Source organism: Astyanax mexicanus, chromosome 4 (assembly GCF_023375975.1).
Source record: "Astyanax mexicanus isolate ESR-SI-001 chromosome 4, AstMex3_surface, whole genome shotgun sequence".
NCBI lineage: Eukaryota > Metazoa > Chordata > Actinopteri > Characiformes > Acestrorhamphidae > Astyanax > Astyanax mexicanus.
Genome location: NC_064411.1, coordinates 48,871,532 through 48,897,344, shown reverse-complemented (window position 1 = coordinate 48,897,344; position 25,813 = coordinate 48,871,532). Strand labels below are relative to the sequence as shown.

At 36.6% G+C, this 25,813-nt stretch overlaps 2 protein-coding genes across 3 annotated transcripts in view; one reads left to right on the top strand and one right to left on the bottom strand.

Moving 5' to 3' along the window:
* Positions 1 to 17,806, top strand: part of arhgap45a (Rho GTPase activating protein 45a) — a 40,456-nt gene extending 22,650 nt beyond the window's left edge. For both annotated transcript variants that reach the window (XM_022678848.2, XM_022678847.2), the window contains exons 7-23: positions 71 to 205; positions 1,659 to 1,720; positions 1,811 to 1,921; positions 2,299 to 2,379; positions 4,144 to 4,323; positions 6,106 to 6,243; positions 6,500 to 6,690; positions 7,683 to 7,807; positions 8,558 to 8,656; positions 9,087 to 9,185; positions 9,266 to 9,429; positions 10,625 to 10,813; positions 10,974 to 11,111; positions 11,998 to 12,227; positions 13,049 to 13,274; positions 13,744 to 13,810; positions 15,188 to 17,806. In XM_022678848.2, coding sequence (XP_022534569.2) covers positions 71 to 205; positions 1,659 to 1,720; positions 1,811 to 1,921; positions 2,299 to 2,379; positions 4,144 to 4,323; positions 6,106 to 6,243; positions 6,500 to 6,690; positions 7,683 to 7,807; positions 8,558 to 8,656; positions 9,087 to 9,185; positions 9,266 to 9,429; positions 10,625 to 10,813; positions 10,974 to 11,111; positions 11,998 to 12,227; positions 13,049 to 13,274; positions 13,744 to 13,810; positions 15,188 to 15,441 — 2,489 coding nt within the window. In that variant the 3' untranslated portion in view covers positions 15,442 to 17,806. The remainder of the gene's footprint in view (positions 1 to 70; positions 206 to 1,658; positions 1,721 to 1,810; positions 1,922 to 2,298; positions 2,380 to 4,143; positions 4,324 to 6,105; positions 6,244 to 6,499; positions 6,691 to 7,682; positions 7,808 to 8,557; positions 8,657 to 9,086; positions 9,186 to 9,265; positions 9,430 to 10,624; positions 10,814 to 10,973; positions 11,112 to 11,997; positions 12,228 to 13,048; positions 13,275 to 13,743; positions 13,811 to 15,187) is intronic.
* An 829-nt stretch (positions 17,807 to 18,635) lies between these two features.
* On the bottom strand, positions 18,636 to 24,046 carry polr2ea (RNA polymerase II, I and III subunit E, a). Its single transcript, XM_022678846.2, has 8 exons — positions 23,829 to 24,046; positions 22,531 to 22,705; positions 22,263 to 22,378; positions 22,028 to 22,108; positions 20,755 to 20,813; positions 20,265 to 20,343; positions 18,927 to 19,002; positions 18,636 to 18,809 (listed from the first exon to the last, which is right to left on the bottom strand). The coding sequence occupies exons 1-7, from the start codon at positions 23,883 to 23,885 to the stop codon at positions 18,937 to 18,939; spliced, it is 633 nt and encodes a 210-aa protein (XP_022534567.1). The 5' UTR covers positions 23,886 to 24,046; the 3' UTR covers positions 18,636 to 18,809; positions 18,927 to 18,936.
* Positions 24,047 to 25,813: the final 1,767 nt, after the last annotated feature.

The following is a 25,813-nucleotide window of genomic DNA, read 5'->3' as shown; positions in this document are numbered from 1 at the left end:
TCTAGTATTTATTTGTATTTAATTTATTGTTTGTATGTTAATGTACTACTTTTGTGTGTGTGTGTGTCAGTGATGAGCCCAGAGGAAGTGGATATCCTGCTGCAGCACAGTGAGGGTGGGGTGGACTGTGCACTGTCCTATGCAAAAACCATCGCTAAATACATGAAGGACATCATCAACTATGTAGACAAACGCATCGCTCTCGGTAAACACAATCTTGCAGATCAGACTAGTTTGAGAGAAAGTATTAGTGTGATTTTTCCAAATTCATACCGATTTTACAAGTTGCAAGTCATAATATGGAAAGACACACTGTAGATTACAGTAATCATGGAAGAAAATCACCCCACATTTGTCACTGTGAGAGTGAGAAATGAACACGCTCTCTAGATTCATACTGCATAAACTAAATTACCACACAGTGCTACTCTAAGACTTAAAAATCTACACTCAATCTATTTGATTCATACTGGACTATGATCATTACACAGTTGGTACTGTAAGACTAAAAAACATGCCCTTATTAGATTCATGCTGAATTGAAATCACCCCACTTTTGTCACTAAGACTATTAAAAAATACACCCATTCTAGATTCCCACTGGAATTAAATTAACCACACTTGTTACTGTAAGACTGAAAAATCTACACCCACTCTGGATTCATACTGGACTAAGATCAGCACATAGTTGTCAATATGAGACTGAAAAAAGTATACACACACTCTAGATTCATACTGGACTAAGATCATTACTCAGTTGTCCCTATGAGACTGTAAAAGTATACACACACTCTAGATTCATACTGGACTAAGATCATTACACAGTTGTCCCTATGAGACTGTAAAAGTATACACACACTCTAGATTCATACTGGACTAAGATCAGTACACAGTTGTCCCTATGAGACTGTAAAAGTATACACACTCTAGATTCATACGGGACTAAGATCGGTACACAGTTGTCCCTATGAGACTGTAAAAGTATACACACTCTAGATTCATACTGGACTAAGATCAGCACGTAGTTGTCAATATGAGACTGTAAAAGTATACCCACACTTTAGATTCATACTGGACTAAGATCATTACACAGTTGTCACTATGAGACTGTAAAAGTATACACACACTCTAGATTCATACTGGACTAAGATCATTACACAGTTGTCACTATGAGACTGTTAACCCCTTTTCACAGTGGCAAAACAATTTGTGCCTATTTTATGGGTCCCTCTGTTCATCTTATAATATATTTTACAGCAGCTGCGTAAATGGGGGGTTGCACCAGAGAGGATAGCTGGTGGTTGGAGACGTGGGCGGATACGCACAGCTGTATCTCAGGCTCTGAATGGTCTATTTTGGCACACAATGGCTCATATGAGAGCTGAAAGTGTCTACAATTGGACTTTAGGGATGTCAATCAAAGTGGATTGACTATTAAATGTAAAACTATACCCACTCTTGATTCATACTAGTTCAAAGTCATCACACTTTGTCACAGTGAAGAACATCTCACACTTCAGAATTATACTGGATTGGAGTCACAACTCTCATTTTTATTATTTTTACAATGCTGTCCACTGAAAATATGTACAATTGTAACTGTACATACCAAATACATTTTTCTATAATTTGATTCTGTTTGTTTGTCTGGATTTTAGAGATGGAATTTGCTAAAGGTCTGCAGAGGCTTTACCATTCGAGCAAGCAGAGCATCAGTCAGGTACAGAAGATTTACTGTCTTTATTTATTAAGAAAAAAATTAAGTAAGTTCATACACTTGTCATAATATGTCTCTTTTTTTGTCTTTCAGAACCACATGCCTTTGCTCTCTATTTATTCTCTGGCTCTTGAGCAGGACTTGGAGCAGAGTGTCGGGGTGCAGCAGTCCACGAACTCTGTCCTCTTTCACTCCTTTCTACAGGTAACTCACAAAAACGACAGAAATTACAATATACACAGAATTTAAATGCTTTCTGCAGGGGAAGCATACGTGCTCCTCCCTCTGACCCACATCCTTTCTCCACTCCCCAACACACGTATGTCTTTTTCTGTAAGTAAAGTGACAGAGACAGAGTCAGTGAGAGAAGTGTGATCTGTATGTAATCACTGTGAAACTGTATCAGACTAGAGGTGATGTGGAAAAAGTCTATCAACTGTCCCTAAAACTGTGATGTTGAAATGAGTCATAATTATATATCTCCATTATTTCTCAATCTCTTTCTCTCTCTCTGTCTCTCTTTCTTTTTTTACTTTCTTTCTTCAAACCTCTCTCTCTCTCTCTCTTTTTCTCTTTGGCAGCCGCTGATGCAGCGTAAACAGGAGCACGAAAAGAAGCGTAGAGAGATTAAAGAGCTGTGGCAGAGGGCCAAGAGGAAACTGGTACAGCTTCACTCACTCTTACTCTTTGTCTGCAGGCTTTATTATAAACTCCAGCCAAGAATATATACATGTAAACGTAGGGGGTGGAAATGTTTGTAGTGTACGCAAAGGTAAATAAAAAACAAGATGATTTGGACAGAGGTATGAGGGCACCATTAATAATCTCTATGTTTCAGTCTGTATGGAAACATGGAAGCTATTAAAACAGTTTTCTAGCATATTACAGCAAAAGTCATTATTACTCTCAAGTCTGTTAAAACTACATCCATTCTAGATTCATACTGGAATTAAATCACCCCTCATATCTAACTGTCATACTGCAAAAACTAAATATACTGTAGATTTTTAATTCATTAAATTGCCTCACATTTGTAACTGTCACAATGTAGCAGAACACACATTCCAGATTCATACATAACTAGTTCTATATATTAATACTGTTGTAAAATCTGACTTTATTCTTACTGTGATACTGTAAAAAAAAAATCTAACACTAGATTCATACTGGATTGAATCGGTCTGCATTTGTTACTGTGAGACTGTAATAACTACACCCAATCAACATTCATGCTGGATTAAAATCACTCCACATTTTTTGTGTGATTCAGTAAAAGCTAACCAGTAGATTTGTAGATTTGAAATAGTCGAAAATGACCAATGACTAATAACTACACACACTGTAGATTCATTCTGGATTTAAATCGTCCCACTTTTTACTGGCGGGATGAATTTACCAATTCTAAATTCATACTGAATTAAAATCACCCTTTATTTGTTACTGTGAAACTGGTAAAGCCGAACACACACTGTAGATTCATAATAAATTGTAACTGCCCCACATTCATTACTATGAGATTTTAATAACTACACCCACTCAAGATTCATACTGGATTAAAATCACTTAACATTTGTTACTATGAGAGATTTCAATATCTACACACACACTGTAGATTTTTACTGAAATGAAATCACCCCAAACTGCGTTACTGTGAGGCTGGGTAAAGGTACACACACTCTAGATTCATACTGGATAAAAATATCATTACAGTTTTCAATGTGGTGCTGTAAATTCAAAACACCCTGTAAATTCACACTGGAGAAAAATCAAATGTTTGTGTGATACTGTAAAAATCAGTCACACTGTAGATTTAAATTTGTTTAAAATAACCCCACAGTTAAAATTATCAGACTGTGAAAACAACACCCATTCTATATATACTGGATTGAAATTGTGCCACACTGGTTATACTGTAATACTGCAAACATTACTTCCAATTTAGATTCATACTGGATTGAAAACCCCCATAATTATAATTTTCCGACTGTAAAAAAAGCAACCATTCCTGATTCAGACTGGATTTAAATTAAAAGCACATTATTTTGGTTACTGTAATACTGTATACACCATTTCCACACTAAATTCATACTAGATTCAAATTGCACCATAATGTTTACTTTAATACTGTAAACACTACTTTCACTTTAGATTCATAATGTAAACTGTAAGTACTGTTGGCTGGACTCTAGATTTAGATTTAAACCTAGATGTTTCTGTCCATTATCTCGGTATGTTTCATATATGTATTAATATTTATTAAATATTATTTCTGTATTCCAGTCTGTTTATGGTAAATGCTAAGTTTTTAATTTTGTGTAATTTTTTTTTTTTTTTTTTTTTTTTGAAAACTGATGGATATTTATTGCTCTACTTGGGCTCAATAAGTTAGTATTACAAGACTGTGCCTGTGTGTGTGTGCCCACTAGGCGGATGCTGAGAACAACCTGCGTAAGGCCCGGGGGTGGTACCTGACCCGCTGTGAGGAGTACGAGAAGGCCCGTTCGGTGGCCAATAAAGTGGAGGAAGAGCACGGCGGAACAGGAAGTGGCTCCACCAACAAAGCGCTGGACAGGAAGAGACGACTGGAGGAGGAAGCTCGCAACAAGGTCAGCTGATGCACACAGGAAATGACACAACACCACACACGCAGCCACAGCATGGCTTGTGGCGAAGGCATCACCTGCACTTTGCCTAATCTGATCTATTTATTTCGCCAAGACCAAGGAACACGGAGCTGCACCCTTTACTGGTTCCACCCCAATAAACAGCAAAATTATATTTACATCAGAAAAATGTTGACTCTGCAGGGAGGTGCTAAACTGGTGGAACGCTCAGCTGAAAGGAACGGTGCCACAATGTTGATTGATGTTGACCTGGCTGGGCCTCGTTTTAAAGCAACATTACTGTAAAATAGTAGCTTCAGAATCATGTAGGTGCTCTACTGCCTCTAATAGAGGAATGACATCTCTTCAGATTCTTCAGCTGCACTTTGTAACTTTGGTGAAGCAGGCATGATAACACCTGCAAAAAATGCCTATTTATTCTACTCAGTTGAATCCATTCCATCTATAGCCCACATATACCTTATGCATAGCCATGTATCCTACAAGCAGCTGTGTACCATAAGCCAATTATTGCCTGATGTGTATCTCCACACACGTGTGCATTGCAGTGATGCAGACAACAGCTGTTTGTGATTGACTGATTTAGCAGTATAATTGCAAAGCATCACAGACATACCAACACACAAGTATAAATGCTCACAGTGACCCAAGATTCTGCATTGACTGCACACAGAAGTATAAATGGGTCTTAATGGGTCTTATTCATATTTATAAAGTATTCATACCCCTTGAACATTTACACATTTTTTCACCTTACAATCACAAACTTGAGTTTATTTTATTGAGATTTTAAGTGACGGACAAACATAAAATATTGCTAAAGTGTGAAGTGAAATGAAAATGATTCATGGTTTTCAAAATTTTTATCAAATAAAAGGGGTATGAATACTTTTGCAAGCCACTGTAAAATCCTGTAATATTAATCAGTCCACATGCTTTTTTTTTCACTTTCAGTGATAGTTCTGTATCTCTTAGCCAGAAATGCATGTTTAAAAGCTGTCCTTAAGTGGTGGCCAAATATACAAATTTCAAGGATTCAAGGAGATTTTATTGTCATTTCACATAACATGTGGTACATGAGGTGGAACGAAATTGTATTCTCACGGTCCAGATTACACCCAAAGAGCAATTTAAAATAGATCAATATAAAGACAAACAAAATTGAATAAAAATACAATAATAAAATAGATAAGATAAATACACAAAATATAAAGCAGTAGGTAGGAAAGTACTAGGGAAGTAGCAGCAACATGAAGTTCAAAGTGCAAATTGCTATAGCAGCATGGATAATTATGCGTGGATATTACCATAACATGAAAAGTGATAGTGTCTCAGTGTGGGTAAAGTGACAGTGTTGTTGTAAATAGTAATTGCCCTTGTGAAGTGTCAGTGCAGTGCAGTATGTCTTTCCCCAAGAGCAAGAAATACCAATCCTCACATAATATCTTTAAAATACATTATGGCCTTGTTGGTGTTTCATTTAAAGCAACTATATAAACAATATTATTGGGACGCTTGCTTATTCAATGTTTTTTTTTTTTCTGAAATCAATGGTATTTAACATGATCTTTCACTTTTCTTGGAGTAACTGTATCTGTCAAGGTAGATTTTCTGCTAGATTTTTGGAGTATAAATAATTGCTTTGAGGATGACCTCCAACACAAAGAATGCCTCTCTTTCATTTTTCATAGAGAATTATCATCTAATGTTTCAACCCATGTACTCATGGCTGGAATTGATTTGTGCGTGTTTGTGTGTTCTCAGGCAGAGGAGGCTGAAGCCACATATAAGACGTGTATTGCAGACGCCACCACACAGCAGCAGGAGCTGGAGGATGTGAAGGTGAACGTGCTGAAACAGATCCAGGACATCATCAGACAGAGTGACCAGATTCTGCGGGCGGTGAGATCACTACTCACTACTCACAATATAGGCCAAAAATATGAAAGCAAGCAATGAGTTTAGGCAATATGATTTTTAAATAAAGTCTGCAATCAATCAGCACAAGCTTTTTTTCCGTTGTGATGTTGTGTGTGCTGTTTATGTTAAAACCAGGGTATGGTTGCATCAATAATCAATAATTTAATATCTGAACCAGTATGGTTTGTCTAATTCTGGGTCTCTGGTTTTCTCTCTGTGTTTCTCCTTTTGTCTCCAGTGCACCATCTCCTACTACCAGATCCTGCACATGCAGACAGCTGCGCTGCCAGTGCACTACCAGACTCTGTGTGAGAGCTGTAAACTGTACGATCTGGGTCAGCAGTACGCCGCTCACGTCAAAAACCTGCATCTGAGCGCAGAGCGCATCACAGTCTACCAGTTCGAGCCGTACTCCGCCTCCAGCTCACAGTGAGTTTCTAGAGCAAAGGAGAACCCTGTTAATAAATCCATTCAGCTACTATTGCCCCTATTGTTGACACAGGTGTGCAAATGCAAATACTCACAGAGTAGAGTAGTATTTCCAGTAGAGTAGAATAGGCCTATCTGATATCATGCCTGGACTAGATATGCCTGGGGTATAAAGCCTCCCAGCTGGAGCTGTGGTGCAGTGGAACTGTGTTTTCTAGAATATTGGAGCTCCATCCAGTACTTTTGGAACAATTTAAAGAGTTGTGGGTGAGGTGAGGTGCTGATCATCTAACATCCTGACTTTACTAAAGCACTTTTTACTGAATGCAAGAATGTAAAAAGCCTTCTCTTGACAGTAGAAACAGTTTCGTTAGAAACTCCTTTTTAATGCCCTTGATTTTGCAAGAAACCAAATTGAGCCCAATATATATTTATTTATCTCTTTATTTCGTCGCTGTCCTATGAAAAACACTTATCTCCATTTTTGTAGATTTTTAGTTTACTACATAATTTGAACAGACAAATTGTCTCTTACACTGTGCCAAAATTTCTTGATGAACGGACCAAAAGAAACTCTTTAAAATTACGCGAAATAAACTCTTTTTACATTGACTTCCATTGAAAGTTTACAAGGTTTTTTCTCTCTCCTGTAAAGTTGCTGTTTTGGAGATATCCAGCAAGAGTCTAGAACAGGAATATATACATAGGTACATATACAGGCACATTAACATAAGATAGCATTTAACAAGACAACAACAAAGGAAAAAAAAGACAACTGCTACATATGCATAGCATAAAATGTAAAGAAAAAGAGAGAACATTTTCATTTAAGAAATAGAAAAGTGGGGAAGAAGAGTTGAAGAAGTTCAATTAAATATTAGCCAAAATACTAGATCACATATCCTTACGTGAAGTTATTATTCCCATTGTTTGTTTACCGTTAAATGTAAGTTGTGCCTTTTTGCAATAAAGCTCTATTTTGTTTTATTCAGGCATGTCCGCACACGACATGACAGCCTCACTGAGGACCAGCGACAGAGCTCTCAGAGTACGGAGGCCACATCCCCCAGTGAGGAAGGAGTGCCTGGAGACAGCGGCACGGTCAAACACAGAAGAGGTCATGAGTAATTTTGTGTATCAACGCACATTTTATGGCCCTGGTTTACCAGAACTCTCAGTGTAGTGCTCAGTGTAGTGCTTTTAGCACTAGCAGTTAGACGCTTATGCTAATGCTGCTGCACCCAGCCTTAGTGGAAATTTGGAAATCTAAGCTTACTGTAAATAAACGTATGCGCTTTACTACTAAATAAATTGTTTTCAGGTGAGAAATCTGTGTAGATTAACATCTAGCGCTCATTTGACTTTTTTTTTTAGAATTACAGTTTTGGTTACTTAAATTAGTTACCAAACCACCACCCCCCTTACCACCACCTAGCTGCGAGACCTGTTGAATTAGAAGGAAAACATGCCGACACCCCTGTTTCTTTCTAGTGCCGCTTATATATTCGTCAGTGTTCAAAATTCCCATCTCTACTATGTTACTGGTGGTGCTAAATTACCCAGCTATGTTTAGCAACCATACTGAAGCTTAGTGATTACCTGTTCAGCAGAGAAATAGCCAGCTTGCTCATTTCCATAGCTGCAGCACATTTAACATGCTCTGGTCTGTACCTGACATCCCTGTGGTATGGAAGCTTTGGATTTGAAAGATACATCCCGCACATATATTTTCAAGATGTACTGAATTGAGTTCAAATAAGAAAATACTAGATAAAGCTCTGCTGACATTTTTTTTTTACATATTTTACAGTGATATTAAGGCTTAATTTATAGGATGTTCAGTGCTGACAGCTTTTTCTTCCAGCAGGCCGAGGTCATCAGGCTCATAAGTCCTGGCCATCTACCTTAAGTGATACGGATAGTGTGGGCGGAGGAAGTGGACTGGGTTCTCCCACCACCAGCACAGGTACCAACAGAAAATACCTAAAATACTTAAAATACCTATTTCTTGATACAAGATCAGGTTTTGCTGTTTGCTATAATTCATGGAGGATTGGCCTAACCAATTTTTTAGCTTTTATTTTACAATTTATAGAGATAACCATAAGTCAGACACTTTAAAAACAGTATGTGGGTCAACCTAATAATTCAACATAGATGAATGATATATTGTAAATTGGCTGCCTGTAGACCTTTCAGTTATCCTGCTAATCTAAAACAAATCCCCCCCCCCCCTTTGTTCCATTAGATTCTTTGTTCCTATTAGTATAATTGTGATGTCTATTAGCTAGCATATACAGTATTCATTATTTAGGAATGAATTGCATGTTAGCTAGTAGATATGTACAGTGAACGTTGATTTATTTTATTAAAGCATGTGCTCTGCTTCATTTCAGGAGATGTCTCAAAGGCTTCTCGCCCGGTTTCAGCTGGAACCTTGTCGTCCAACGAGGACCTGGATGACCAAGATGGGAACATGGCTTCTTTTGAACAAAGTAAGTTCAACATTGATCCAATATAGCACTCAAAAGGCTGTATTAATGGTTAACCATCACTGGGGTTTGTGCTATGTCAGGTATGAATGGAATTGAGCCGGAGATGACTGTGTCCACCGGGCCATTTCGAAACGTGGGTCTGTCCAAAGCTGCCAAGACTCATCGGCTTCGGAAACTCCGCACGCCGTCAAAGTGCCGCGAGTGTGACAGCTATGTGTACTTCCAGGGAGCTGAGTGTGAGGAGGTGAGTGTGTGTACATTTGGAAAAATTTGGTATTAGATCAGTATTTTTTCTATTTTACACGGCCAATGACCCAACCCACTCGTTAGGACTCCCCCTATCTAGCACTAGCACATGCCTTCACCACCTCTTTTCAAAACTGCTGCAGATGCAGTATTGCCGAGTAGCATCACAGCACGTTCAGAGGAAAGCCCAGCAACACAGTTCTGTTACATCAGTTCACAGACAGCTTGTGCTGATTGACATCACCCTTTGGAGTGATGTGGGGAGAGAGCACCATCTACCCACCCAGAGAGAGCAAGGCCAATTGTGCTCTCTCAAGGCTCCAGCTGAAGGCCAGCTTCATGAACAGGATTCGAACCAGCAATCTCCAGATCAGAGTGACAGTGCTTTAGATTGCTGGACCACTCGGAGCCCGTATTAGATCAGTATTAATACAAGAACTGTGAAATATGTTGATTAAGAGAAATTATGTGTATTGTTCCGGTCAGGCAAAAACCTTGTTTTTCATTTTTTGATTTAATAATCTAAATCTGCTAGTTGTTCTTTGCTTTTGCAAAAGCGAATGGTCTAATGGTAAGTTGACCAATTTTTTTTTACATTGGCTTCCACTGTAGGATAAGAAGGTTTTTATGTCTACTCTCGCTAAGTTGCTATTTTGGAGATTCAAGGTTTTGCTGTGACATATATGATATGCAAAATTAATTTATGTCAGCTGTGTACACATATTTATGTGCTCAGTTTTAATTGAGCTCTTTTATTTATTTATATAGTACACTAACACTTTGCACTGGCACGCCAAAAGTCATGAGGTGTTATCTTGTAAGTGAGGGTTCGGTTGAGCGCTCTTATTTGTTTATATAGTACACTAAGACTATACACTGACATGGCAAATTGATAACAATTTGTTACCTCAGGGGACGGCTTTGGGAGCGTCCACATCTGTGTAAGTTGTGAGGTTTAACAATGGCCAGTGTGCTCATGGCAAGGCAGTGAGAATTATTGAGCTTGAGTTGAAGTGAAGCCTTATAGTGGGAGCCAGATGGATGGAACTTAACTTTTTAGAAGCTATGTATGCTAACGCCTGGCTATAATTGTCTGTGTGACCAGAAAAGTAAAAATCACATATTTAATCACGTTAAATCACGTATTTAATGCTAGTTTGATACTAGTGATTGTCTTGTGTGTTGTGTTTCAGTGTTTCCTGGCCTGCCATAAGAAGTGTCTTGAGTCCCTGGCCATCCAGTGTGGTCATAAGAAGCTGCAGGGCCGACTGCAGCTGTTCGGCCGAGACTTCTCCCAGGTGCTGCAGGGCAACACTGAGGGCGTTCCCTTCATCATCAAGAAATGCATCCAGGAGATTGAGAGGAGGGCACTGAAGATGAAGGTGAGTAAGGAAGAGGAAGGGAGCTAGTTGAATGACAACACCTGATACTATTTATTGATTAATCTATTTATTTATTTGTGTATTTTCAACATGATTGAATCAGGCTAGTCACAGTTGCCTGTTTGTGTTATGTGTAATTTATGTGTACATGCTCCTTTAGGGAATCTACCGTGTAAATGGAGTAAAGACGCGTGTGGAAAAGTTGTGTCAGGCCTTTGAAAATGGAAAAGAACTGGTGGAACTTTCTCAGGCTTCTCCCCACGACATCAGCAATGTGCTCAAACTCTACCTGCGACAGGTAAAACACTTCATTACAGGGCAGGCCTTGTGTTTAATATTTACAGGACATGACATGACATGGCACTGACCTCCGAATGCTCAGTTATTGCTAATATTGCTAATAACATTGATAAAATGAAAAATGTTGTTTTATTCCATAAACTATGGAATTCCAAATAAAAAGACTGTCATTAAAAGCGTTTTTTGCAGAAAATTAGAAATGGTCAAAATAATGAAAAAGATGCTTGATTATAAAGTTTGAAAAAGTTCAGAAATTAATATTTGTTGGGATAACCCTGGTTAATAATCACAGTTTTCATGCATCTTGGCATGTACTCCTCCACCAGTCTTACACACTGCTTTTGGATTACTTTATACCACTTCTGGTCCAAACATTCAAGCAGTTCAGCTTGGATTATAGCTTGTGATTAGCCATCTTCCTCTTAATCATATATAATGTGTGAGTGTGAGTGTGTGTGTGTGTGTGTGTGTGTGTGTGTGTGTCTGGACCCGCCCACAAAGGGGTGGGGCCTGCATTCTCCACCGATGTGACGGCACCGCTGGAGATAGGGCTATGACCACTTGGCCCAGTAGTGAGGAAGCCCATAGAGACACAGACACAGGGAGTGAATAAACACAAAACATACCTTTAGTTGGCAAAACACCCTCCACCACCAACTTAAATCATTGAATTATACCTTTGTGCCTCGACCTTCTTCTCGCCCCTGGCTTTTCTCCCGAGTGAAGGCTAAGGCAGGGTCTTTATGCTGGTCCCAGCTGGCTGCTCAATCAGTCCAATGCATGCCAGCTGGGACAGACAGGGGCTGTGCATCCTAGTGTGGCACAGTTCCCCTTCCTCCACACATTTATATCGAAGCTCATAATATGATATTTCCCTTTTTTAGCTGCCCGAGCCCATCATGCCGTTCCGCATGTACAACGCGCTGATGGGATTGGCGAAGGAGAGTCTGCATTCTAAAGGAGGAGAGGGGGTTAAAGGCCCAGAGCTGGAAGACCTGGGACCACAGACTGACCCGAAGGTGATCACTCTGGTAGAGAAACTCAGAGAACTGTTGAAAGATCTCCCATCCACCAACATCGGCACACTGAAATGCATCATACGGCATCTACGCAGGTAAGAAACACAATGTGTACAAAGTGTTAAGACTTTTCCTCCATGGGGTCAGGAAATTAGCCTGAATTAGCCTATTATTGCATTTGTTTAATAGTTATAAACGATAGGTAGTTCAAAAGGAAAATTTACACTGCCTTTAATTTTATTCTATAATAAATGATACAAATACTCCAGTGCTGTAAATCACTGAACAAAAAATATTGCGGTGGCAGATTTTTCCAGTATCGTGCAGGCGTAAATATAAAATTTACCATTTTTTTTCTTTAACTTGATTAGCTATGATATTTGGTGTACATTATACATTTGCTTCTTTAGTGTTGAGGTGGCAGCATTGAGGCTGTAGTTAATAATAGTGGTTTTTATAGCTGCCTATTACTGATAAACTATCTGCTTAACCCTCTATGGCAACAAACCATCTTTTTTTGTTATTACACCATACCGTACCTTATTTATATGTATTTATGTATCTTATTTTAATAGAATGTTACAGTGTATATCTGTGTCCAATATATTAAAGTGTACAAGTGGGTCATATATAAAAATATGTATATGCCAGTATATGTTAAGAAGTATATTTGGCTTTTTTATTTTCTTACTATATTCATATATTCTTCTTGTTAAATTACTAAAACTAGTTTTTTTCATTTGTCGCCTTTGAGCAACATTATATAGATGACTTTTGTTAGCGCCATTTTTGTTATCTTATTGTTTGTTTGTTTTTTTCCCAAAGAAAATATCTAACAAAAAGATATTTTTTTCTTTCCAAAAGAATAATTAACGCCATAGATGGTTAATTACTAATATGTATTTCTCTTTCTCAGAGTGGCTCAGCTGGAACAGGATAATAAAATGAGCCCCAGTAATCTGGGAATCGTGTTCGGACCGACGCTGATGAGACCCAGACCCACCGGTGCCACCGTCTCGCTCTCTTCTCTGGTGGATTACCCACACCAGGCACGCATCGTGGAAGCCCTCATCATCTTTCAGGAGCACATCTTTATCTCTTCTGACTACTCATCTGGTATAACCTTCACATGTCAGAGACAGGTGAGTGGGGAGCAGAGTTTGAGTTAGATGAATAAGACAGGTAAATTGTGAATAAACGGTTTAATTAAATAAGTTTTGTAATTTATTAGCAAAGCATAATATAATTTTTATTAGACATTTTCACAGGAGGCTGATGGACACATATAGTTCTTGGGATTGCCATAACAATTTAGTTATGGATAGTATACCAGAAATAAATGCACTAGGTGATTTAAAAAGATTTTAAGACCAATTTATACAACAAATACTGTATAATAAGGATAATATAATAGTAACATAAAAATCAAATGTCTCCCTTTTAAAGAGCAATGAACTTAAGAAATTATAAAAGACTATTCAGAGTTAGATTTTTGACTAAACCTTCACTTTAAACTGAAAAGTTGCATAAATGAGTTGGTCATTAGACTGTAGTGGACTGTGAGTAGTCAGTGAGTAAATGTGATTTTTTTTTTTATTTGTTGATTTGTAGGAGAGTGCTGATGGAACTCCAGAAGGCGAGGAGGATCAGAGCAGACTGATCACAGAGCAGGACTGTGGTGAGATACTAAAACCAATACTTTATTATGATATAATGTACAGGGAGAGGCAGAATCCTGTTTTTTGTTCTTATTAGATAATAATCCCAATATGAACACAATAAATACAATGTTAGTCTGGTGTGTTTGTGTGTGTTCACCACATGAATGCGTCAAAGGCGAAGACTATCAATAATTCCATCCAACTATGGGGAATATGCTTGTCTTAGTCTGGATGCCAAAAGATGATTAAAGGCTCAGTGGCCTTGTAGCAGCTCCTGGCATCGAATAATAAGACGCAGAGAGTTTGTAATGTGATTGAGTTTATTTGAGTCTTTAGATTCAGTTGCTGGAGTTTAAGAACATCTTAAACACTGATGAGCACCGTGCAGGGGCTTCACTAGGCCTTTTTTAAGGGGGCTCAAGCACCCCTAAAACAAGTTCATGCACCCCTAAAAGTGAAAGAAATTTATTATTTTTTTAAACACTTTTAGACCCTGTATCCATTACAATGGACATCATGTATTTCTATTTTTTTCTCAAATATTATGTTGCACATAACACTAATTGAGACCTGTTGTTAAACAGAATAGACTATAAACAAGCCAAAAAAAATATATAATAATTAAAGCGAATGAAACAATAGCATAGCCCTGCCAGCATACAGTCAAAATACTTGTACAGGAGTCATCCATTTTCATATTTAACAAACAAATGTACACGTAACATACAACAAAAAGGTGAAACTCAAAATAAAGGATAAAAGAATGACAATCTAGAAGTTAAAATCACAAAGAAAATAATAATACAAAAATAAGTAAATAAATAAATATATATACAATAATAATACAATTTAAGAACATTTTTAACATCTTTATTATTAACATTATTATATATATCACCTTTGTGTGCATTACAAACAGAAAATAGCATTATTATTATACTTTATTTTTTTTCACATAATTTAGGTCTTAAAGGGTTTAAACAGTAGTTTGTCTTTGATAAGCTAAAAATGTTCAAATCCAAGAAAGTAGATCTTGAAACCGAATTTTAGGAATGAAAATTCAGCATTTTTTTTCTTATGTGCTGGGCAGAGATAACTATAACAATATTATATAAAAATATATTTTTAATAATTTATTATATTTGTAGTTGTTTTTATTATTATTATTATTTGTATTTGTATTATTATTATTATTATTATTATCATTTCATTCATGCTCATCAAAAGTGAAGAGCTTTAATTAAAAGCAGCTCATGTTAAAAACGCTTTGTTTTTTTATTAAGGTTATACAGTATCAGCCAATACTCATATTTCTGCTTAAGAAAAGTACTGTAAGAGTGGTCTATCACTTTTCATTATTCATTAATTTCATTATTCTGTGGTCTGCTGCACAGGTAACTCTCTGGGCTCGTCCGGTTCCCGGGAGCGCTCTCTGGACTCGGACTCTGATCCCGAGGATCTGGGGAAAGGGAGCAAGCGGCGCCCCCCTCTGGTCAGCCAGGAGAGTGAGACCAGCACAGAGGACGACCAGCTGAGTCCCAGAGTCAGCCTGGACCTGAGCACCATCGTACCAGAGACCATCCCAGAGCAGCCGGTCAGCACACCCGACTCTGAGCCCGGAGATTCTGAACAGCTCTCAGATCAGTAAACAACTGCAGAAGCTGCAGGACTTTAATATTTTCACCGTGACTGAAGATGTCTGAAGTGGACAGTCCAGCTTGTGTCTAGGCTAAAATAGGCTTAGCTAATGTACTGTTCTAATGCACTGAAATGTTCTGTACCACTGTTTCTATTTTTCTGGTTCTATTTTTGGGACTGGACAATGATATCTAGGGTATATTATATTTTTTGACATACACTGATCTGCCACAACATTAGTACTATCTGCATAATATTCAGTAGTCCTCCTAGAGTGCAACCACAACAGACCTGAACACTGGTATCTTACACCAGGACGCTAACAATAGATCCTTTAAGGCTTTTAAAATCGAGATTAAAAGGAAAGCCTTAAAGATCGGAGGAAATTCTTTGTTCTGTCAGTGATTGCTCAGTCTCTATGTGAGAGAACTGCTAAAAAATGAATGATCAATTGATTATAGATTATGGATTATTGATGCCCTGAAAACCCCAGCTAGATAAAGCAATGACTGCTAAAACCAATGAGTGAGTGCAAGATGTAGATGACATGAAATAATGTATTTATTCACTCGTTCGTATACTTTTCTGTTTATATACTGCTTTCTTTTATTTAATTTTATTACCATTTTCTCCCCAATTTACACGGCCAATTACCCAACCCACTCATTAGGACTCCCCCTTTCATTAGTAATGCCCCAACACACCAGGAGGGTGAAGACTAACACATGCTTCCTCTGATACATGTGAAGTCAGCCACCGCTTCTTTTCGAGCTGCTGCTGATGCAGCATTGCTGAGTAGCATCACAGCGCGCTTGGAGGAAAACACAGCGGCTCACAGACGCCATGTGCTGCGGACCCTTTAGTGATGTGGGGAGAGAGCGACATCTACCCAGAGGGAGTGAGGCCTATTTTGCGCCGGCAGCTTGATGGCAAAGCTACATGAAAGCTGGGGTTCGAACCTGTTATATACTGCTTTTTTCAGTGTATTTTTGCTGCGAATCTGTGCACAAACAACAAACGTGTCTTTTTCATGGCATCATTTCTTTTGTGTTTTTTTTTTTTAATACAAAACATGAATATTAGAGCTGTCAGACTCGTTACGTGTTCCTCCTGGTGAGAGATCATGTAATCTGTGACCCTGCTTCGCTGATCAGTAAACCTTAAATATTCATGATTAGAAGACAAGTTGTGAAATATGAAAAGTCATGTTGTGTTAGCCTGGCTGTGAGGTGGAAAAAAATATATTTTTTTACCATTTCCTGCATTAACCACCTTATCACCCTTCAAGAACTGACTGTTCATTTCTATATAACTGTTCTATATAACACCTCACAGCCAGGCTAACACAACATGACTTTTCATATTTCACAACATGTCTTGTAATCATGAATGTTTAAGTCTTCTGACAGTGGTACTAATATTATGGCAGATTGGTGTATCTTCTATATTTGAGCATTCTTTCATATTGATGTATTTTAAAAGGGCTACTGTTTGATGTTTTTGATGTTGAATGATCTGTAATGACTATAGGACAATGTTCCATTAATCAGATAGATCAGCTGTATTGATCAGATTATGGAACATCTTTGATGGTCATGCTGAAGAAAGTGCCACAGCATACACAAATACTGAATTAATAATTTTTTTAATGAACATTTTATTTTTACTACTGAACCTAAAACTACAGTGCTGTACATCTCTAAAGGAATTTGCTTTATTATAACATCTTTGCTTTTTTGTACTAAATTATACTTTATACCTTTTTTTTTCCTGTTTATTGTATTTTTTATTTCTAACCATATTTTTCTTGAACATTTTCTTGAAATATCGATTTCTTTCTGCTTGAATTGTTTGGAGGATATGTTTTAGGTATTGTGCTAAAAAAAAAAGTCTTGAGAAAATGATGGGCGTGATCTTGGAGAACAAATGTGTGTGATTTGTACTGTATGTGCATAGTGGCAGTATTAGCTTACTGCTGGTCAGTACGCTACAGCTAATTCCCATAGTATATTGATTTTTTTTCTTCTTTTTTTCTTGTTTTACAGTCATTAAACATCATTGTCTAGAGTATATAAAAAGTCTCGATTTGCCAATTTGCTTTCTGGTATATTTAAATAATTCTCTATTAATTATGTTTAAACATTGTGTACTGTACATATTGACATTACCTGTCATATATTTTACTTGGTTGCATTCTAGAAACAGGAGAAAGCATTTGGCACTGAACTGTTCATTTAATTTAGTCAATGACTGCTGTAAATGAGAATTCTGGATTATTTAACTCAGGTTTTTGAGATCAGAACAAGTGTAATTGTGTGTAAAGCTACACTCTTAAAAGCACCGTTCATAAATACATTTCTGTTGGCCTGATTAAATGATGATTATTGTTTATTTCATTCAGACTGAAGTTGCATCATCAGCTGTTGTATCCAGTGTACACAGGTTTTCATAGGGTAGTCAGCATTCCCATTTTGACTGCCTCTGAGCTAAGACTGTCCAATATAGTAATATTTTACTGAATCATAATACATTTTGTAATCATGACACACACTATAATAGCTGACTGCATATTCCACTAATTAATCCTGTTTAATTGAAGTGCTGCACATTCTCAATAGAAATCACAGTATTTCTTATAGGATATTATTTGAATAGCAGTTTTTTTATAATATGATGCAAATTGGTAGAGTTGGTATACAGTGAATAGCTCTATTTAAGTAATGTTCTAATTCATTTTATGGCAAGAACTTCTCAGCTTATTAAAGAAAAAAATGACTTTAAGAAATGAAGGTCAGTCAATCCGAAAGAAATCAAGAACTTTAACAGTATTTACAAGTGCAGTCGCAAATATGATCAAAAACATTATGACAAAACTGGCCCTCATCAGGACCACCCCAGGAAAGGAAGAGCATGAGTTCCCTCTGTTGTACAGGATAAGTTCATCAGAGTTTCCAGCCTCAGAAACCACTTAAATTTAACAGCATCACAGATAGGGAAAAAAAGTATTTTGGTTTGTTTAACACTTTTAAGTTACTACATGTGTTCCTTCATAGTCTGGATCACTTCAGTATTCATTTACAAAGTAGGAAAAAATACAAATGAAAACTTAGAATGAGATGATGTGTCCAAACCCAGCACTACTGAGCTTTATCTGCCTGTTTAATTGAGTTCTACAGGATTACAGTATAATAAAAGAGCCAAATCTGTATTTTACAAATACAACTTTAATTGAACAGTTAATAAAAAAAATGATTTTAGTTATCTTAAAAGATAAACTGCAGCAAAATTTTAGTCTTCTTTCTTAAAACTGAAAACATATGGGGTCTTCTGATTTCACCTCCAGCTCTGAGACGAGTATCCAAATTCTTGACTGAAATTCTGTGAAGAAAAACATAAAATATACATAAAATGTAGTTTTTTTTGTACATAAAAAAATTACTTTTATTTATAATTTAATGTAAAAACAGGTAATAATAAGAGGCTCTTAGCACTCACCACATTAGCATTACTGCACAAGTCTGTATGTAATATATCGACCTGCAGTTTCACTAGGTCTGATGATCTTCACCACCTGATTAAAAGACAAATGAAGAAATACAAAAGCTGGAATTAGTTACACTAGAAACACATAATTCAACATATTTATCTACTAGAAGCAGAAGCTATACAACACATGTAGACCTGCACAATATATACTGTTTCAACATTATAGCAATATCTGGTGGTTGGTAAAATTTGGTACACATAGGGCGTTATTAATATCAACATCATTTAATGATTTTAGGGGAATCTGGTGAAAATTCCTGTATTTTGTTCATACAGCAAAATCAATCAAAGAAAAAGCCCTAAATAACACTTAATGGATTTTTTTTGTAATCCTATAAAAAACATGAAATACACAACTGGAATTAATGAGGTTTGTCACAAAGTCAACATAAAATTAGTTAGTTATAGGGGTGTGACGAGACACTAATATCACGAGACGAGACTTAAAAATAAAATTTTAAAGAAAACTTTAAAAATGAAAACTAGAGTTTTACTTTACAAAATCATATAACGCAGACTTAACAGACTGGTTTCTCTCACACATTGATTCTATAAGAAATAGAAATAAGAATAAAAATAAAATATATAAATAAAATCTTATCTAGTGCAAACAATAAGTGCAAACCATAACCAGTCATATTAAGACTAAGGTTTGTGTGTTTTTTCTCCTAAATCTCTTGTAATTTAACTATGCATAACCATAACCAGTCATATTAAGACTATGCTTGAAGTGCAAACAGAGACAGAATTTTTTTTTATACAGTACAGAGCTAAGGGATTAGTACACCTGCCTATAACACAGACGCATGTAGGATTTACTTACTGTATTTACATATGGTTTGTGTCTTGTTGGTTCACTCTGTTACCGTTTATTGTTTCCACTGGAGTCAAAATGCAGCCAGACATACAACTTAAAAAGGGGGTATGCAGCCTATGCGATGCATAGGGGCGCTGCACTAAAGAGGGTGCCAAATGAAATCCCCAAATAAATTTTCTCTCAGAAGAAACAGCCAATCAGCTTGCTGGTTTTGCAGAGCGAGGTGGGCTAGTAATGACAGAACATATCTCCTCCACCCCAACCACCGAAACCACCCACCTCCCACCGGACTTGCACTTCTGCTGTGTTGCCAGATTCCGCTTAAAAAGTCCACACTAAATTTTACTTTTTCCCCGCGAGACAGTGTAAAGCTTGACGAGACATATCGGCACGTTTTAATCTTGTCACACCCCTATTTAGTTATAATAATTTTTCGTTATAACAATTTATATATAATATATCTCCACTACCTGTCCTCTCTTTATTCCAAAATATCGGGCCACTGGATCTCCAGCCTGAATCCTGGGTAACTGGCTCTCCTTCAGCTTACTGACAACAGTCAAGGAAACTTTAGGCAAAAAAAACATTGGTCACAGACGTTTACATTTAAACTCACTTTCACACTTAAAATAAATTCTGCTCTGAATAGCTAAAGAGCGAGTGCTTAGTGTGGTTAGTGGGTAATGCTAATGCTGCTCCAGGGTGCCAGGGTTAGCATAAGGCTACAGTCTTTTTGAAGTTGTCTAGTGTATGATAAGCATAACACACATCAGTACAGACTTAATTGTAAACTTCTCTATAGATCCAACATACACACTGTTTTTTTTCCAAGGCACACATATTTCATTTAAGAACTGGCACCTTAATATGATGCTGCAAACTCTTAAAGCTGAAGATGTTCAGTATAAATAAAGTAAAAGTAAAGTACAGAGGGTCTCAGAACAGCGTTAGTAAGGATACTATCTCGCGAGCAGCTCCGTCACTTCTTCTTTAGTCATCACTATGTGTTCAGGAACAAGCTGGAGAAATCACACAATTACAAACAATTACAAATTTACATACAATAACAAATGTTGTTCTTTCCTAGACAGGCACGATACTTACATCAACTTATCCTACAATATATGGGCCTATTTTTACAATATGCTGCAGTGCCTAACATATTTATATTCTCACTCATATTATATAGATGTACTACACACAGAGTGAGCTATTTTAAGCGGTAATTTCTGTTATTGTTGATGATTATTATGGCTTACAGGCGTTGAAAACCCAAAAATCAGTATCTCAGAAAATTAGAATATTATATAAGATCAGTTGGTACTTTCTGCAGTGTGGGCAGTGTGCCAAGTCCTGCTGGAAAATGAAATTCGCATCTCCATAAAAGTTGTCAGTAGCAGAGGGAAGCATGAAGTGCTGTAAGATTTTTCGGGGAAAAACTGCACTGACTTTAGACTTGATAATAAAACACAGTGGATCAACACCAGCAGATGACATGTCTCTCCAAACCATCACTGATCATCAGTAAGTTTTACATTTCATTTGTAAATTAATGGAGCAGAGTCTGGAGGAAGAGTGGAGAGACACACAGTCCAAACTGCTTGAGGTCTAGTGTAAAGTTTCTACAATCAGTGATGGTTTGGAGAGACATGTCATCTGCTGGTGTTGATCCACTGTGTGGAGATGCAGATTTCATTTTCCAGCAGTACTTGGCACACTGCCCACACTGCCCAAAGAATCGATTTTCGGAGATACTGATTTTTTGGGGGGTTTTATTGGCTGTGAGCCATTATCGTCAACAATAAAAGAAAGATGCTTAAAATAGGTCACTCTGTGTGAAATGCATCTATGCAATACATGAGTTTACATTTTTAACTTTTTAATAATATAAAAATTTTAAATATAAACATTTTAAGATGCACCTGTATATGCTATATACTGTGGCCAAATTTGACAAATGACAAATATACCAATAGAAAAGCTCCAAAATGTTGTTCAACAAAGTCTTTTTACTTTTTATTTTGACTTCCACTGAAATGTTAAGATATTCTTTTTCCCATTTTTTGTATTATATATTTGCATATTTTTGGCGGTTTAAAATATGTACAATTCCTTGATTTTCAAACTTTTATATTTAATGCTTTTCACAAAGTCTCTGATAAAACCTGGTTATTTGATAGATTAATACTGTATGTTTTGAATACTTACAGTAATAATATTATGATTTTCTCACCTCGTGCTCTGTGATGTTGATGAGAAGCTCCTGCTGAAGAAACTGCTCCAGAATATACTTTGGTGCCATGTCCACCAAAGACTGCAAATATAAATACACAAACAACAGCATTCAGAGCAATATAATACTCTTCAGTTGACTTAAAAGACCGTAATAATTCTACAGATAAAATATACATTCTGAGAACTGTAATTGTTAAAAAGTTTAAATTGGGTGGAAGTGCGTATATTTCTACCTGTTTGGCAGATGGAGTCATGCCCATCTGGACTACAATAATGGCGCGGGTGATGTTCTCCTCCTGCATTCGCTGGCAGTACATCTTAATAGTCTTAATGCCCACTTTGGGCTCCTCTGTATAATAAAAAAATATATAACAAAAACACGATGAAGTATAAAGTGATTTAACTCACATATTCACCCTAATAATCCAATAAACACTACACAGCATGTTCTCCTGCACGGTGGTGCCAACAAGAATTCCAATATGTGATAAAGCAGCTCACCAGGAAAGAAGACGAACATCTGGTCGGTCGGATCGTCATTGTGAGCCACCAGCACTGTGAGATCTGTCCTCCTGGGTCGGCCCTCGCTCGGTTTGTCTCCAAACTGGCTTTTAAACTCATCCAGGGTCTGATCCAACTCATCCTGCGTCACCAAGTATCCTCGATCATGGCAAAGCTAAGAGAAACCAAGAATTAAAATATCAGGGTTAGAACATCAACAACATACACCTTCATTACTAGCACATTTTAAGGCAAAGCTTCATCATATACTACAGCATGCAAGAAAAAAGGGGTAAAAATTTAATTTTGTCATAATTATGACTTTTTTTATGACATTATTAAATATAGGCCTTAACTGTCTAAAAATAAACCTCATGCGCTCTTTTACTGTATTTTGTCTGTTGTTGTCTGAATATTGTACAATTTTATAATATTTTTCAGATTCACCAAGAAAAGTACAGAGTTCCTGAAGTATCAAAGTAAAAAAATTACTATTTAGAAACTTAAAAATGTATTCCTTCGAGGGAATTATATGCATGCTAAGAAATAAAGCTCAAGACCAGTTTTGCTGGAATCTGGTTTAAAACTATTTAATTTAGGCTGGTCTTTAATGGACAGTGTGTTTGAAAAACTTGTGAATCCAGGTAAAAACTTACCTAATGTTTGATTTTGGTCAAGCTTGATCATACTGGTTATCAAGATAACTAGCATGGTCAAGCTTGTAGACCAGCTAAACCACCAACCTCAAATAAATATATACCCTAAACTGATCAAAATCTCTATTCAAAATCTAAGCTGGCCTTATTTTTCCTACCTTAATGCATATTACAATTCTGTAGATATATACACTACTACTCAAAAGTTTGGACACACCTTCTAATTTATTTTTTTTCCCACATTGTAAATGAACACTAAAGTCATCCAGACTATTAAGAAACACATACGTAATTAAGTTGTAACTTAAAGTGTTAAACAAACCAAAATACTCTGTGAAGCATTTAGATGCTCTTATCTGGGGTTCTGTTAACTTGTCGATGCTGGTAACTCTGATGAACTTAACCTATGCAACAAAAGGAAAGTCTTGCTCTTACTTTAAAATATAAAACACTTAACAAAATAACACAATTTGTTTTTATTCATAGTTTGGATGACTATCTATCTATCTATCTATCTACCTATCTATATGTTAGATTATATAAAAAGAGGTGAAATAAGGTTAAATAAAGCTCTAATTTCAGCTCCGTCACACAGTAAAAACACGCTGATAATCAGCGCTGAGTTTAATCCCCGAGCCGAACCTGCATTATAGTCTTCCTGATCTTCCACAGGCGGTAGGTCTCCTCTTCATCATCCATCACCGCGATCTGAGACTAACAACCTCTTTATTAACCTTATTTACTCAATAATACACTGATATTTCTCCCGATCCACACACTACACACTACACACACACACACTCAGCTTCCGAACAATCACACCACGTGACCACCAGCCACAGAAGGACCCAAACACGGGCGTCCAGTTACTTTCCAGAGATATTTTGTCAGCTCGTGGATATAGTATTATTATTATTACCGTTAAAACACGAACTGCTGTGTTTAATAATATTAACTTTTCATTTTCGTATTTGTTGTATAATGATAACATTAGAACTGGAAAAGTAGAACTGAAAAATAGAAAGAACAAAACAGAACAAAATTTAAAATAACCCTTATAAAAAAAAGCAATGTTAAATAAAACAATTATATATTTTTTTTCTTTTCTTTTCTTTTTTTTGAGTAAAGCAGGTTAAATATAAAAATATAATTATTTATAAAATGAATAAATAAAAAATAAAACTACTCCGAGCCTACCCACTCCCTTTGCCCCGTTATCACTGCCTACCGCTAGAGGGCGGCCGCGAAGGAGTTTAAAATGAATGGGGTGAATGAAGCTAAATAGCTAAAACTCAATAAAAAAATTTTAACTAACTACTTGTCCAAGATAATCCTTTAATTTCGGAAAGTATATTAATGTATTTAGTTAAAATTGCAAATAAATAATAACTATATGTTTTAGTTTTTCTTCAGTAAACGGGTTTTAGGCAGTAAAGGCGCTAGCATTGCTGCTATTGTGGAAGCTCAACTGGAGTTACAGTTAGAACACGGAGTTTAGAAGTTTTACAAACGTTATAACATATATATTTAATAATAATATTAAAATTTAATAAAAATGTTTAATAAAATATTAAACATTTGATATTGTTCTGTGTTGAGAAATCTATTTTTTTTTGTATAAAAATGTATAAATTTGTTCAATTTCTTCTAATTATAACCTCTATTATAAACTCTATTCTCTGATTATAATATTAGAACCCAGCAGGCACTGTTACATGTTGTGACAGCCTGTTTCCTTACGACGTTGTCACAATGTCTTTAAATATATAAATGTGTCCAAATCTAATCTTGTGAGTGAGAGGTAATGTTATGTAACGTTGACTTTGTGGCAACATTGTAGATACAACATAAACAGTGCGACCTTTAGACATTATAACTACAATGTAAGAAAGTACACAACAGTTTAATGTGTTTTCTGGAAATCTGCATGAAGAATTGAGTACTGTATAGGCCTAGTGTATAATTAAGTACTTGAGTTTTCGGTGTGGCAGTGTCAACATATTTTTCTGACATGAAAATGTGCAGGGAAACGATGACTTGCTTTCTGCCAGTCTCTGGGGAGCTCCTGTTTGTTTTGTGCTGGGCACCCTGGTGGCAGAATAGTAGCAGAGGAGGTGAGGTTATGAAAGTTATGTCTGAAGAATGTAAGAAATGCGGTGGTAGGCCATAAACTAGTGCATCTCAAACAATTAGAATAGCATTAAAAAGCTACTTTATTTCAGTAATTTAGGTCAAAATGTGAAACTCATATAGATGTATTACATACAGAGTGATCTATTTTAAGCGTCTATTTCTTTTATTGTTGATGATTATGCCTTACAACCACTGCAAACCCAATAATCAGTATCCGAGAAAATTAGAAAATTATATTAGACCTGTTGGTTTTTTTGGCAGTGTGCCAAGTGCTGCTGGAAAATGAAATCTGCATCTCCACAAAAGTTGTCAGCAGAGGGAAACATAAAGTACTGTAAAATCGCCTGGTATAACCTGCACTGACTTTGGACTTGATATAACACAGTGGATCAACACCAGCAGATGACATGTCTCTCCAAACCATCACTGATTGTGGAAACTTCACACTAGACCTCAAGCAGCTTGGACTGTGTGTGTCTCCACTTTTCCTCCAG